The 15198-nt window shown below is 37.1% G+C and overlaps 1 protein-coding gene across 5 annotated transcripts in view; it reads right to left on the reverse strand.

The window, feature by feature from the left end:
- The window catches only part of NEO1 (neogenin 1), a 225153-nt gene that overhangs the window by 121348 nt on the left and 88607 nt on the right, over positions 1 to 15198 (reverse strand). For all 5 annotated transcript variants that reach the window (XM_061157913.1, XM_061157912.1, XM_061157911.1 and 2 more), the window contains exon 5: positions 13709 to 13845. In XM_061157913.1, the coding sequence (XP_061013896.1) occupies positions 13709 to 13845 (137 nt within the window). The remainder of the gene's footprint in view (positions 1 to 13708; positions 13846 to 15198) is intronic.

The raw sequence follows: 15198 nt of genomic DNA on the forward strand, positions 1-15198 counted from the left end.
GTGCTGCGGTTCATGGGGTCGCAAAGAGTCGGACACGACTGAGTGAAACCAAACTGAATAAGTCACTATCAAAAAAACAGAAATGCACATTAAAATGATGTACAACATAACCACATTTATTTAGGAATATAGTCCAATATCAAATGGCAAAGTTCAACAATGTAAAATCACAATTACTTATGCACCAACCTAAGAGGAAGTAAGGCCAAAGATGACAGTCAAACCTCTTCACTTATTTCTATGCTGGAAGGCACATGAATTTGCCCTAATACTGCAATTCTTATGTTCTTTAAATAAAGATTGAAGAATGCTTACTAATATTTTGTTCAATCTTTTCATCTAGACAAGCCAAGTCCAGCACACATAGAGCACGAGTAGCTAGACTGGGCCCAAGAGTGAATATGACTGGCCTGGCTCACAGACCACAAAACATGTGCCAAGGTCATGTGACAGTTGGTGGCATAGGACAAAACTAAAACAGAAAGTCATTTGAGATGTCAATCTCAATGTCCCGAGGAAGAAGCAGAATCTAGGTAAATAGGCAAAAAAGAACCTTTAAAGAAAGTAGGATCAAGGGAAGAGGGCTCAAACAGAAAGAAAAGATTCTTTGAATCCCAAGGACATTAGCTGAGGCACATTTACTAAATGCCTGTAATGAGTCAGGTGCTATATTAGGCATCTTCTTTACACCATCACAACAAAGAAGTCTGTTCTCATTTTATAAGTAAGAAAAATGAAGATGAAGTAAACTGATTAATTTGCCAAGATCACATGGACACGCCTCCAAAAACATCTCTCTTTTCATCATACCATATTCCTTCCATGAGGTACTCTCAGTGGTTTTATAGAAACCAGGGATCCATTTCTATACCACAATGCCAGCTTATTAATTCCACAAAGCTTCCTTCTGATGAGGGTCATTTGTTAACACAAAATCACATAAGAGCTGAGTTCTTCTCATGCTGTATTTTGACTAATGCATGAACAGCAAGTAAACAAAATCTTTAGGCGTATCAGTGGCTCTTCTATTCTGTAACATTTTCATGGTCAAAAATCATGCATCTGTATTCACATAAATCTAGGTTCTAACCGTACATCACATTTCATTTTAGTTCACTGGATATTCTTTGTCTTTTCTAAAATACCTTCAGGTTCTCTCCTGAAGGTGATTAGTTACCATGGAAATGAGGCTACGATAGTTCAGAATAAATTTACATAACTAGTAGAAAATTATTTCAAGCTTGTAAAATATGAGATTTATCTGAAAGTTAACATGACCACTGGTATGATAAAAAATAAGAACTGAAAATCAATTCAATATGATTTAGTTCCCAATGTAAGATTATAAAACAATTATAAAGCATTCTTAATTTATAGAGATAACATCAAAAATATAAGTTTATAAAGTGAAATAGTGAAACAGTCTGGATACAGACAGCAAACTATAAAAATGTCCCAACATCTCATCCATTAGTTGTCAAATATGTAATATCACGCACTACGTTAGGTGCTAAGGATCTAACAGTTGACAAAACCTAGTCCTGTCCTCAAGGAACTCAAGTGTGGTAGGAGAGAAAGATACACAAAATGAAAAGAAATTTAAATGTGACAGGTAAAGCAAGAAAGATATGTATAAGGCATATGTGGAAAATTAAAGAGTACCCAACGGAAGGTAGTAGGAAGAGAATGGGTACAAAGGATGGGAGTGAGCAGGGCCCAGAGTATCAGAGATTTCAGAAGAAAGCCAGGCAAGAGTGTGAAAAGAGAAAGATTTGACACAAAAGGGACAGTACTACAAAACAGCCATATGGGGTTTAAGCAGCTAGCTGTTGTCCTTGAATTAAAATACCTTGAGAAGCAACAACAATACTGCTCAGACTTAAGCTCTGGTTCTTGCTCTGCTAGGCATTTATAAGAAAAATGACTCCCTTTAAGACATGTAAATATCTAGCATTCTGAAAATTACAGGGAGGAGACCTCAATGGGAAGAAACTTAAGGTTTCTTGCTAATTAGTCTGAAGCAATTTTTAAAAGAAAGTCAAAGAATATGATAATTTTATGACATAAATCATATTTCTTACATATTATTCTGGAAATTTATCTTTCTTTATTTAATATTCAAAGCATCTTGTCATTTAATAGTTCTTCTAAAATATGGTTTTTGCTGGATGCATAGTATTCTGACACATTTAGTTTAGTTGCTAAGTTGTGTCCGACTCTTTTGCAACTCCATAAACTGCAGCCTGCCAGGCTCGTTTGTCCATGGGATTTCCCAGGCAAAAATACTGGAGTGGGTTGTCCTTTTCTTCTCCAGGAGATCTTCCCAACCCAGAGATCGACCCCGCATCTCCTGCATTTCAGGCCTATTCTTTACCACTGAGTCACCTGGGAAGCAATACATGAATAGACCAGTATTTATTTAATCAATCATGTAGTACTGGCCCTTTAGGTGGTTTGGAATTTTTCTCTAATTCCAATAAACATATATCATCATAACTTCTATGCCTAAATCTTTATACACATCAAGGATTATTTCATTAAGGCAAATTATTAGAGGAAAACCTGCTTGTCAAAGTAGGTCCAAGTTTTAAGGGTTTTATTATAATCATTAAACTGCCCTCCAAAAAAGGTTAAATTTGCACTGCTACTACCAGCAATGTGGGGTTCCCTGGTGACTCTGATGGTAAAGAATCTACCTGCAATGCAGGAGACCTGGGTTGGGAAGATCTCCCAAAATTCCATGGACAGAGGAGCCTAGAGGGCTACAAAGAGTCCACGGGGTTGCAGAGTCGGAGACGACTGGGCAGCTAACACTTTCAGAAACTTTCACACTTATCAGCAATGTATGAGAATCCCCATTTCACTGTAATTTTGCCCCAAAAGGGGCTACATTAACCTGCATTTATTCTACTACTATCAAGGGTGAACTCTTTTCAGGTCAATTGATAACTTTCAACCCATTTTTGTAAACAGACTATTTTATCTATCCCCTTTCTCCAGGTAGCACAATGGTAAAGAATCTGCCTGCCAATGCTGGAAACACAAGAGATGGGGGTTCAATTCCTGTGTCAGGAAGAGCCCCTGGAGTAGGAAATGGCAACCTGCTCCAGAGTTCTTGTCTGGAAGATTCCATGGTCAGAGGAGCCTGGTGGGCTACGGTACATGGGGGTCACAAAGAGTCAGACCGGACTGAATGACTGCGCACATTCACCTAGCTCCTGTTGATTTATAGCTGCCGCTTTTATCTGCTGAAATTATTTTTCCATATTTTTAATGAAAGGATTTTGATCCCTTTAGCCACTGTGAAGAATGGAATTGAAGAGGGAACAGGTTAGAACAAGAGACAAGTTACCACACTACTGCAGTTATCTAGTAGTAGTAGTAGTTGTTCGTTACTCAGTAGTGTCGGACTCTGAGACCCCATGGAATGCAGCCCATGAGGTGCCTCTGTCCAAGGGATTCTCCAGGCAAGAATACTGGAGTGGGTTGCCATTCCCTTCTCTAGGGGACCTAGGAAACAGATTAACTGAACTTAAACTAGGGGAGTAAAAGCAAGGAGAAAAAAACCCTAGAGAATTGGATATGGGAATAAATAAAAAAGATCAGAATGATCAAGACTGCTTCCCAAGTTTCTAGCACAAGAGAATACGTGGGCAGAGACAGCACTGAGATATGGAATAATCAGAGGAGAAAGATATTTAGGGGAAAATGTTAAGTTCAATTTTGGACATGTGAAATTGGAGGTAACTGTGGGCACCTAATTATAAAAGTCTGAAATTCAGCAGAAGGTCTGGTCTAGGAATTTGGAAGTTATTGTTATGTAAGTTATATCTAAAACCATGAGCATGAAGAGTAATAAGCTGAAGTCAGAACTTCATGGAATATTAGTAACTAATAAAATACTAATATTTTAATAAGCAAGACAAAGAAATGATGCTCATGAAAGAAAAAGAGAAGAAATAGAGAAATAAAAGGAGAAATAGGATATAGACAGTGTTATCAAGCCAAAGGAGTGGAGCATTTCATGAGGTTGTAATTAAAATGGAGGGATTCAATGTACACAGTCTTGAACAAGAAGAAAATATGGATTATGAGAATTTTTAAGCAGCCATTTGGAAGAAAGTTCCTCTTTAATGGTTTTTATTTTGTTTTATGTTGACTTACTGAAGGCCTCAAAAGGTCAAGAATGGGAATTTCAAAAGATGATAAAGTACTGTTTATAAATATGTGTGTATACAAAGATGGTAATTATAACTTCAATTATATAAATGAGGGCAATAATTCATCTTCTTCCAGAATAACTTTTCAATGGTTTTTCAAAATCCCAGTTGCAAAAAAAAAAAAAAAATCCCAGTTGCTTTTCATTCTCTCATGCCATACACAAAAATAAACCCAGAGTGGCTTAACAACTTAAATATAAGACATGACATTAGAAAACTCCTAGAAGAAAACATAGGCAAAACCTTCACTGACATAAATCATACCAATGTTTTCTTAGGTCAGTCTCCAAAGGCAATCGAAATAAAAGCAAAAATAAACAAATGGGATCTAAGCAAACTTAAAAGTTTTTGCATAGCAAGGGAAACCATAAACAAAACGAAAAGACAACCTACAGAATGGGAGAAATACTCTGTTAAATGACTGAAAAATATTCATTTTCCAAAATAAACAAATAGCTCATACCACTCAACAACAAAAATCAAACAATCCAATAAAAAAATGGGCAGAAGACCTAAACAGACATTCCTCCAAAGACATATAGATGGCTAACAGGCACATGAAAAGGTGCTCAACATCACTCATTATTAGAGAAATGTAAATTAAAACTACAATAAGGTATCTATCACCTCACACTGGTCAGAATGGCTGTCATTAAAAAGTCTACAAATAATAAATGCTGGAAAGGGTGTGGAGAAAAGGGAACTCTCTTATTCTGTTGATGGGATGGTGCAGCCACTATGGAAAACAGCATGGAAGTTCCTCAAAATACTAAAAGTAGAACTACCAAAATGATCCAGCTATCCCCCTCTTGTGCATATATCTGGACAAAATTATCATTCCAAGAGATATATATGCCCCAATGTTCATAGCAGCATTATTTACAATAGCCAAGACATGAAAGGAACCTAAATGCCCATCAACAGACAAATGGATAAAGAAGATGTGGTGTGCATTTGTGCGCATTTATACATACATACAATGGAATACTACTCAGTCATAAAAAAGAATGAAATAATGCCATTTGCAGTACATGGATGGACCCAGATACTGTGATCCTAGCTGAAGTAAATTAGCTAAATATCATATGATGCCACTTAAATGTGGAAGCTAAAATATGATACAAATGAACTTATTTACAAAACAGACTTACAGACATAGCAAACAAACTTATGGTTACCAAAGGGAAAAGATGGGGGGTGGATAATTAGGAGATGGGATTAGCAAATACAAACTAATATATGTAAAATAGATAAACAAGTCCTACTGTATAGCATGGGGAATTATATTTAATATATAACGTATAATGGGAAAGAATATGTATATTACATATGTATAACTGAATCACTTTGCTGTATCCCAGAAACACAACATTGTAAATCAACCAGACTTCAATTAAAAAATAAAAATAAAGAAAATAATTCCAATTGCTTTAAAAATATTAGAAGTTGGGACTTCCCTGGTGGTCCAGCGGTTAAGACTCTGTGGTCCAATGGTTAAGACACTGCAAGGGGCTCAAGCTCGATCCCCGGTTAGGGAATGTGATGTGGCAAGGCCAAAAAAAAAAAAAAATACTAAAATTTATTTGGAGAAGGAAATGGCAACCCACTCCAGTATTCTTGCCTGGAGAATTCCATGGACAGAGGTGTCTGGTAGGCTATAGTCTATGGGATTGCGAAGAGTCAGACATGACTGAGCAACTATCAACTCACACTCACTCAGAAATCTATTAAAAGCAAGCTACAAAGGAAAACATGAATAATAAAGTAACCACAAACATGAAATTATTCTAGCTGTCACATTTCAAAATTTCAACACAAAGTTTTATTCACTTATTCAATAATTAATTGCTGATAATCTACAATGACAATGGCTTCCCAGGTGGCACTAGTGGTAAAGAACCTGCCTCCAATGCAGGAGACCTAAGAGACTCGGTTCAGTCCCTGGGTCAGGAAGTCCCCTGGAGGAGGAAATGGCAAACCATTCCAATATTCTTGCCTGGAAAATCCCACGGACAGAGGAGCCTGGAGGGCTACAGTCCATGGGGTTGCAAAGAGTCAGACACAACTGAAGCGACTTAGCACAATGACAAAAAATTATTATGACCAGTCCCTGTTGATAAGAACCTCAGTCTAGTAGTAGTGGGGAAAGGCACATAAACAAATCAGTGAGAAACACTACTGGTAAAAAGAAAGTTATTTTAAGAGACATAATAATTACCTGAGGGTGAGAAGATGATTATGAAAAGCTTCAAAGAGCTATCAGGAAAAGAACTATCTGGAAATTTGGAAATTTTAGCTGAGGGTGAGAGGCTACGGGGCTTCCCAAGTGGCTCAGTGGTAAACAATCTGCCTGCAATGCAGGAGATGTGGGTTCCGGAAGATCCTTTGGAGAAGGAAATGGCAAATACCCACTCCAGTATTCTTGCCCAGACAATTCCACGGAGAGATGAACCTGGCAGGCTACAGTCCACGGGGCACAGAGAGTTGGACACATGACTGGGTGACTGAGCACGTGCTCATGAGAGGACAGAGGGGAACAGAGCCCCGCCAAATCACATAGTGTGTCCAGGACCCTAAACACAGTTTGATAAAGATGAGTTCATTTCCATCCCAGGTTCAGGTGGAAGAGTGCCAGAAGTTTCTTTAAGCCTTATAACAACTCATTTAACTGATAAAAGAAACTAATAAGATAAGTTAAGTAACACAGATAAGTTAAGTAACTTTGCCAAGTTCACACAGCTAAGAAGTGACAGATGTAAGACTGGAACCCAGGTATGCTGGGTCCAGACTGCTCTTAACTGCTTCTCTGTGGTATCTCTCAGTTAACACACGAAGGGTCTGCTTCTGTTCTGTACACACACCATAAGCAGTTTGCTTTTACCCTAAGCCAAGAGAACTAGAGTTCTAATAAATGAGGGCAGACTATTATAAATAAGCATGAAGTAAAGGGAAATGAGATCATGAAGATGACCAGGAGAAGAGGGGCAATAAGTGTCTTAATGTGGACAGAGGCAGAGAGAATAGAAAAGAAGGGCAGGAAAAGTAGATGATGTTACCATATGACTTCAGAGAAAGACTGTGGAATTCTAAATTTTTAATCAACTCAGAAAATATCAATTTACCTCACAAAAATACATATGGAAAATTTTCTTCTTTTGTGGGGAGGGAAGATGTGTATCATAGACTATAATGAATGTTTTAAGAGAAAAGGAAAAATTCCTGTTTTAAAAAAAACTCATGACCCATTTTAAGTGTTATCAACAATCTAAGATGACAGGAAATACACGGTGGGCTAATTCACGTCACAGCATGTGTAGAAATCCCAGGAGTTAACGATGAAACAATAAATTTGAAACATTTAACAGATGAAGACTGAACTTATAACCCTTTCTGCATTAACACACACTATGGCATTTCCTGTAGCTATAACTTTTTAAAAAACAACAGAAATCAGACAGGTATGACTATAAATACAAAAATAACTATATAAATAAATATTTATATATATATAACCCAAAACCATTTCTCGTAATTGCTTTCCCTTCAGAAAAAGAAACAAATATTTTCAGCTATGGGACAAGATTCAAAATTAAATTTTCCAAAAAATTTTTACACATGACTTTTTATCTGTAAACAAAAAAGATCTCATGTGACACACATTAACATTACAGCCTGAATTACTGTAACTACCACCTACATTAAGAAACAGAATATTAACACAACAAAAACTCCACTGTACAAGAGTCACTACCCTGACCCTGTTCAAAAGTAATCACTATTTTCACTTCTAAAATCACAGATGAGTACTACCTATTTTCAAAGTTTATAAAAATGGAATCATAAAGTATGCATTATTACATGCCTGGCTTTTTCTTCTTCCAATGATATTTGTAGATTTATCAATCTGCTGAGCACTGGACTCCCAATTTTCATTGCTGGCAACATGCCATCATATGATTAGAGCACTATTTTCCTATTCTAGTGTTGTTTCTGGTTTTGATTCACTGTGAATAAAGCTGATGAGAAACAACACTGTGCATGTTTTTGGATGCATACATTTATATATTTCTGATGGGTATACTCCTAGGAATACAACCACTATATCATAAAATAAGTTTGTCTGCAGTTTTAGTGAGTGAGTGAGTGAAGTCGCTCAGTCGTGTCTGACTCTTTGCAACCCCACGGACTGTAGCTTACCAGGCTCCTCCATCCATGGGATTTTCCAGGCAAGAGTACTGGAGTGGGTTGCCATTTCCTAGAGTCTGTCAAACAGCATTAGAGCTAAAGTGATTAAATCAATGTACAGTCCTAACAGCAGTATATTAGCATCCCAACTGTTCCTCATCCCAGCCAATACCCAGGATTGTTAGTCTCTCTTATTTTAGCCACTCTAGTGAAGTACAGTGTTACCTCATTGTGGCTTTTGTTTACATTCCTGTGAAAACCAAAAACAACCACCTCTTTTTCAAGTGTTTAGTAGCCACCTGGTGAGGGCTTCCCAGGTAGCTCAGTGGTAAAGAATTGAACTGCTAATGCAAGAGACACAGGTGGGAAGATCCCCTGGAGTGGGAAACCTAATCCAGTATTCTTGCATGGAAAATTCTGTGGATAGAGGAGCCAGGGGCTACAGTGCATGGGGTCGCAAAGAGTCCACAGGACTGAGACTGAGCATGCAAGACACAGAGATCTGTGAGGTTCAAGTCTTGCCCATTTTCTATTGGTTTATCTGTCTTTGTTTACCTATTAATCTATAGTTCTTTATAGAGTTTATCAGAAGTCGAAGGTTTTTCTGAAAAGGACCAGACAGTGAGAATCTTTGGCTCTGTGGGCCTACTCAAATCCTCTGCTATAGCATGAAAGCAGCCATAGTCAATACACGAGTATGACTTGGTACCAATAAAATTTTATTTATGGACAGTATAATCTGAATTTCATAAAATTTTATGTATCATTAAATATTATTCTTCTGATATTTTTCAACCATTTAAAACCATATAAACTGTTTTTAGTTCACAGGCTATATAAAAAATAAGGAGTTAGCAGATCTGGTCCATAGCGTGTAGTTTGCTGACTCCTGGTCTAAATAAAGATCTTGTCAATTTATATATAAGTCTTCTCAGGGGTTTATCAACATTGTTATTCTTTACAAGCACCAACTTTTGCCTTTGTGGAAACACCTTATTTTGAATGTCTGCTTTCTATTTCATTAATTTTTGTTCTTATGATTACTTTCTTTTTTCTGTTTTCTTTGGGTTATATTTGCTATTCTTTTCTCTTTTAGCTTTTTTTGAGATAGATATTTATTTACGCATGCGTTCTATTAAAATATAGCTGATTTACAATGTATTAGTTTCTGGTGGACAGCAAAGTGATTCAGTTATATATACATACTTTTTCATATTCTCTTCCCTTATGGTTTATTACAAGATATTGAATATAGTTCCCTGTGTTATACAGTAGGACCCTGTTGTTTATGTATAGTACGTTTGTATCTGCTAATCCCAAACTCCTAATTTATCATTCACCCCTCCTTTCTCCTTTTGTAACCATACGTTTGTTTTCTATATCTGTTGAGTCTTTTGTAAGTTCATTTTTATCACTTTAGCTTCCACGTATAAGTGATATATGATATTTGTCTTTCTCTGACTAATTTCACTGTGTACGATAACCTCTAGGTCCATCCATGTTGCTGCAAATGGTATTATTATTTCACACTTTATGGCTGAGTAGCATCCCATTGTGTGAATATGTGTATACAAATATACATACATATTAATACATATACATATCACATCTTTTTTATCCATTCATTGAGATGAATATTTAAATCACTAAACTTTCAGCCTTTCTTCCCTTCTAATATATGTACTAATAAGTAAGTGCTTCATAGGTGGCTCAGTAGTGAAAGAATCTGCCTGCCAAAGCAGGAGACACAAGAGACGTGGGTTGGATCTCTGGGCCCGGAAGATCCCCTGGAGTAGGAAATGGCAACCTGTTCTAGTATTCTTGCCTGGAAAATTCCATGGACAGAGGAGCCTGGCCGGCTACAGTCCATGAGGTCGTAGAGCATAGAACACAACTGAACACACACAAGACTATACACTTCCTCTAAGCATCCCCTGCGTGCTACATACTTAGTTGCTCAGTTGTGTCCGACACTTTGCAACACTATGGTTGGTAGCCCGCCAGTCCATGGGGTTCTCTTGGCAAGAATACTGGAGTGGGTTGCCATGCACTCCTCCAGGGGATCTTATTGACCCAGGGCTCAAACCCAGGTCTCCCACATTGCAGGCAAATTCTTTACTGTCTGAGCCACCAGGGAAGCCCCAAGTTCTGTAATTAATTTCAATCTTAATTCCACAGAGGTCAAATCCATAGAATTTCAATTTTCATAAATTTGTTAAGATTTGTTCTATGGTCAGTATATGTCATATTTTAATAACAGTTTCATAAGCACTTATAAAAATAGTTTATTCATTTGCTTGGTGCAATATTTTTAAAATGTCAATTAAGTCAACTTTGTTAATTGTGTTGTTCAGTTTTATATTATGACGGTTTGCAGTTTTTGTTTGTATTTACTTGCTTTGTTCTACATATCCTACCTACCGTTGAAGTGTATTAACACCTACCACTTGGGACTGTGGGTTTGTTTAGTCTACTTCTTGTAGTTCTGTCAGTTTCTGCCTCTCCTGTTTTGAGATTATGTTATGAGGAAATATATATTTGGGCTTCCTGGTGACGCAAACAGTAAAAAGTCGCCTGCAATGTGGGAGACCTGCCTGGTTTCAATCCCTGTGTCGGGAAGATACCCTGGAGAAGAAAACGGCAACCCACTCCAGTATTCTTGCCTGGACATGACCCTAATGGCAGAAAGTGAAGAGAAACTAAAGAACCTCTTGATGAAAGTGAAAGAGGACAGTGGAAAAGCTGACTTAAAAATCAACATTTAAAAAATTAAGATCATGGCATCTGGTCTCATCACGTCATAGCGAATAGATGGGGAAAAAGTGGATACAGCGACAGATTTTATTTTCTTGGGCTCCAAAATATCTGCTGATGGTGACTGCAGCCATGAAATGAAAAGACACCTGCTGCTTCGAAGAAAAGCTGTGACAAACCTAGACAGCATATTAAAAAGCAAAGACATCACTTTGCCAGCAAAGGTCCATCTAGTCAAAGCTATGGTTTTTCTAGCAGTCATGTACACAATGTCAGGGTTGGATCATAAAAAAGGATAAGTGCCAAAGAATTGATGCTTTTGAACTGTGGTGCTAGAGAAGACTCTTGAGAGTTCCTTGGACAGCAAGGAGATCAAATCAGTCCATCCTAAAGGAAATCAACCCTGAATATTCATTGGAAGGACTGATGCTAAAGTTGAAGCTGCAATATTTTGGCCACCTAATGCAAAGAGCCAACTCACTGGAAAAAGACCCTGATGCTGTGACATTGAGGTCAGGAGGAGAAGGGGGTGACAAAGGATGAGATGGTTGGATGGCATCATTGACTCAATGAACATGAGTTTTAACAAACTCTGGGAGATAGTGAAGGACAGAGAAGCTGGGCATGCTGCAGTCTGTGGGGTCACAGAGAGTTGGACATGACTGAGCAACTGAACAACAAAAATACATATTTAGAATCACTTTATTTTCCTTCTATATTAACTCTTAATAATATGAAAAGTCTACCATTTCACTGTTCGCTTCCTCTTAGTCCACCTTATTCTATGTTCCTTTTCTTTTCTTTTCTTACCTTCTTCTGGAGAACTTTTTATTTTTACTTTCTTCTTCTATTATCTTGTTATAGTTATTTTTCTATTGTTCTTTCAAAGCCTCCCACAAAGATTACAGGACACATCCCTGCCTTATTAACCTCTAATATAACATAGTACTTTTACCACTTCCTGGACATTTTAAGAATCTCAGAAGACTAAGTCCACATCCTTACTCCTGACTTATACATGTGTGTGTGTGTGTATTCTATTTTAAACCCCATTTAACATTATCATTCTACATAGTCAACATCCACTTAGATTTACCCAAATATTTAACCCATCCTTTACTCCTCATTTCTTCTTCATCATCTGAACACTCAAGAAAAACATGCTTTATCTGACATGATCCAAACCATCAGTGTTTTGCCTCATGATTTCTGCATCCAAAGTTTTATTTAAAACAATCTTTTCCTGCTCCTAGGTGACAGAGTTATCCTCCTATACTTTCTTCTACTAACTTGACAGTCTGTAGAGTAAATGAGATGGAGTTCCAAATAAGATGGAGTTCACTAATATTTTATATGTCCAGTTCCATCTACACAGAGGCAAAGAAATAAACTGGTCATTCTAGAATTGGTCTAAACCTACTTTCCATCTAGCCAGAGCAACGGCTGAGCTCAAGTGAGGTAATAGTTATATGAACTTTAAGACCTGCTCTTTTGGTTTTCAGAGGTTATAAATCCACCCACAGATAGCAATAGAGAATATAAACATTCTATGCCTCTGCCAGCATAGAACCCCAATGTGCTCCTCAATTCCTATCAGAGTAGGAATGTAACTACTTCCCACTCTGAAAATCACAAAATGTACCAAGAGAAAGACTTTCATATAAAACACGAAACCACCCTAAACCACACAGCAGGAAGCAGTTTATCAAATATAATACACTTGGAGACAACTTGAATGTCATGAGCTAACATATACTTCCACATATCCAAGCAGTGTCAGATTTCCCTAATAGTAACAGAGGTCTTCAAGATTTTTATTTGAAACAAATATTTGCAGACAAGTCATAGGAGAGAGAGCAAATGTTCCTGACAGGACATTTACAGATGGAGGAACAGCAAGGAAGATGGTGAGGTTATGTGTATATGCCATGGCCATTTTCTTTGACTTCCGAATCACAGAACCTATAAGGGAGATGCTCTGATGGTCAGCATTAGTTGAAAAGAAAAAAAAAAAAAATCATAAAATCAAACAGGTGTTACATTGAAAGCCACAGCTCTCTCCTTTCTGGGTGATCTATTCACCTGAAAGGTGGGAACACCAATGCTTAGGATATGTGGTTCTTGGTCAGAGAAAAATAAAGCATTCTGAGACAAGAAAAGTGATCTTCCAAATGCCCCAGACTGTACCCTTCTCTACCTTGTACTACAGATAACAACAACTAATTTTGAGCTTATACCATATTCTAGTCACCATTCTGGGAGTTTTACAAGTATTACTCTTCTGATCCTGAAAACAACTCCAATGAGGTAAGTACTCTTTATTATCTTCACTTTACAGATGAGGAAAATGAGGCTCAGAGCAGTAAATCTCCTATAGTTCTATAGCTAGGAAATACAAGACCCAGCATTTCAGCCCAAGCAGCCTGGTTTAAAGCTTAGACTTTTAACTATTATGCTGTATTTGCTTCTTCTACATTAATGTTTAACAATTAGAAAACCCATAAAGTACAACAGTATTTTTTAAATTTATACAATAAATATTTGCATACCTTGTACTGTAAGCTCTGCTTGAGCTTCAATGGTCTCATTTCCATTATCAGCTATACAAAAATAAGTCCCAGCATCATCCTCGGTGACATCACTGATCTCCAGACTACCACCTGCCAGCAATACCAACCTTCCAGAGCTGCATTAAAAATATTGATATGTTTCAGAATGAGAAATATGATACCTGAAAAACTCTCTACATAAAACAGATAAAACACTTATATTATTTATACAGCTACAGATGGACTGAGACCAATGTAAAATATCAAAATTTAATTTAGTCCAATTTACTTTGCTCATATTTCACATGCATAAATATCATAAATACAAATCAAAATGTTACAATGAATTATCTCTGACACTAATTATTCCCAAAGGGATACCACTGTTGTGACCAATTCCACTCCCCACAATCCATCCCTGCTTAACCACTCAGCCCAGTTTTTTTTTTTTCAAATTGTGTAATTCTGAAGTCTGGTTTCACTCTGAGAGTCACACCAGCACAGAGATGCCACATTCAAATGACTAACAGAGAGGGCAACATGTCAGATCAGAAACAGTAAGTCATGGGGTCACAGTGCCTACTGAAAGTTTCCAATGGTGGCTTGGCTAGGAAAGTGAGGAAAAGAGGAAGGGAAGGGAGAGAGAAGAATGGTTGACAGAGAGCAATTTCCTGGGTGTGGCAACAGGGCACAAACTAGCCACCAGCACATCATTATCAGCAAGGATGCTAAACATTACTGACCCAACTCTACATGACTTAAGTCTATTTAAAGAGAATATATATTTTTTAATTTTTGTGCAGGTAAAGTATTTTTATAAAGGAATTTTGCTATCTGTAACATTGTAGTATGTTATATTTACATTATTTGAAGTAATCCCTGGAAAGTGAAATAGCTACCACAAGAAAATCTCATTTCCTGTCCCACTCCCTCCCTCCCTTTCTCTCTCTCTCGAAAAGTATATTTAAAAGGAAAGCCAAATCATTCTGTAACATCAAGGAAGAAATCACAAATTAATATTCTGATGAAATTTTTATAAAGTTAATAAGTTTAGTTAAATTTGGAGACTTTGGAGAGTTACAACTTTACTTTTACTTTAAGGTTTTGTCACTAACTGGGCTTTCACAGGCAGGTTTTTCTCATAGCTCTTAATATTGTTATAGTTCCTGTCTGTATTTATGCTCAACAAAATGTTCTGATTACAATGTGGCTTTTCATATGAATTCCTGATGGGAAAGAAAAATCAGAGGAAATCACTATTCAGTCTGGGCCATGCTTAACACAATTCTCATTGTAAGTAAAGCACTATACCGGCTTAAGTTTTAGTACACTGTGAATTTGAGTAATTAGTCTTCCTGAATCCAAGAGGCAAGATTAAGTTTCCGTACCAAGAAGGGAAAACCAGAATCAGATGTCGTGACTTCTCTAAGAAATACTCTGAAAGATCATGACTAAATTTATCAAGTGGCCTTCCAATGTGAACTATCTTA

Source organism: Dama dama, chromosome 12 (genome assembly GCF_033118175.1).
Source record: "Dama dama isolate Ldn47 chromosome 12, ASM3311817v1, whole genome shotgun sequence".
Lineage (NCBI taxonomy): Eukaryota > Metazoa > Chordata > Mammalia > Artiodactyla > Cervidae > Dama > Dama dama.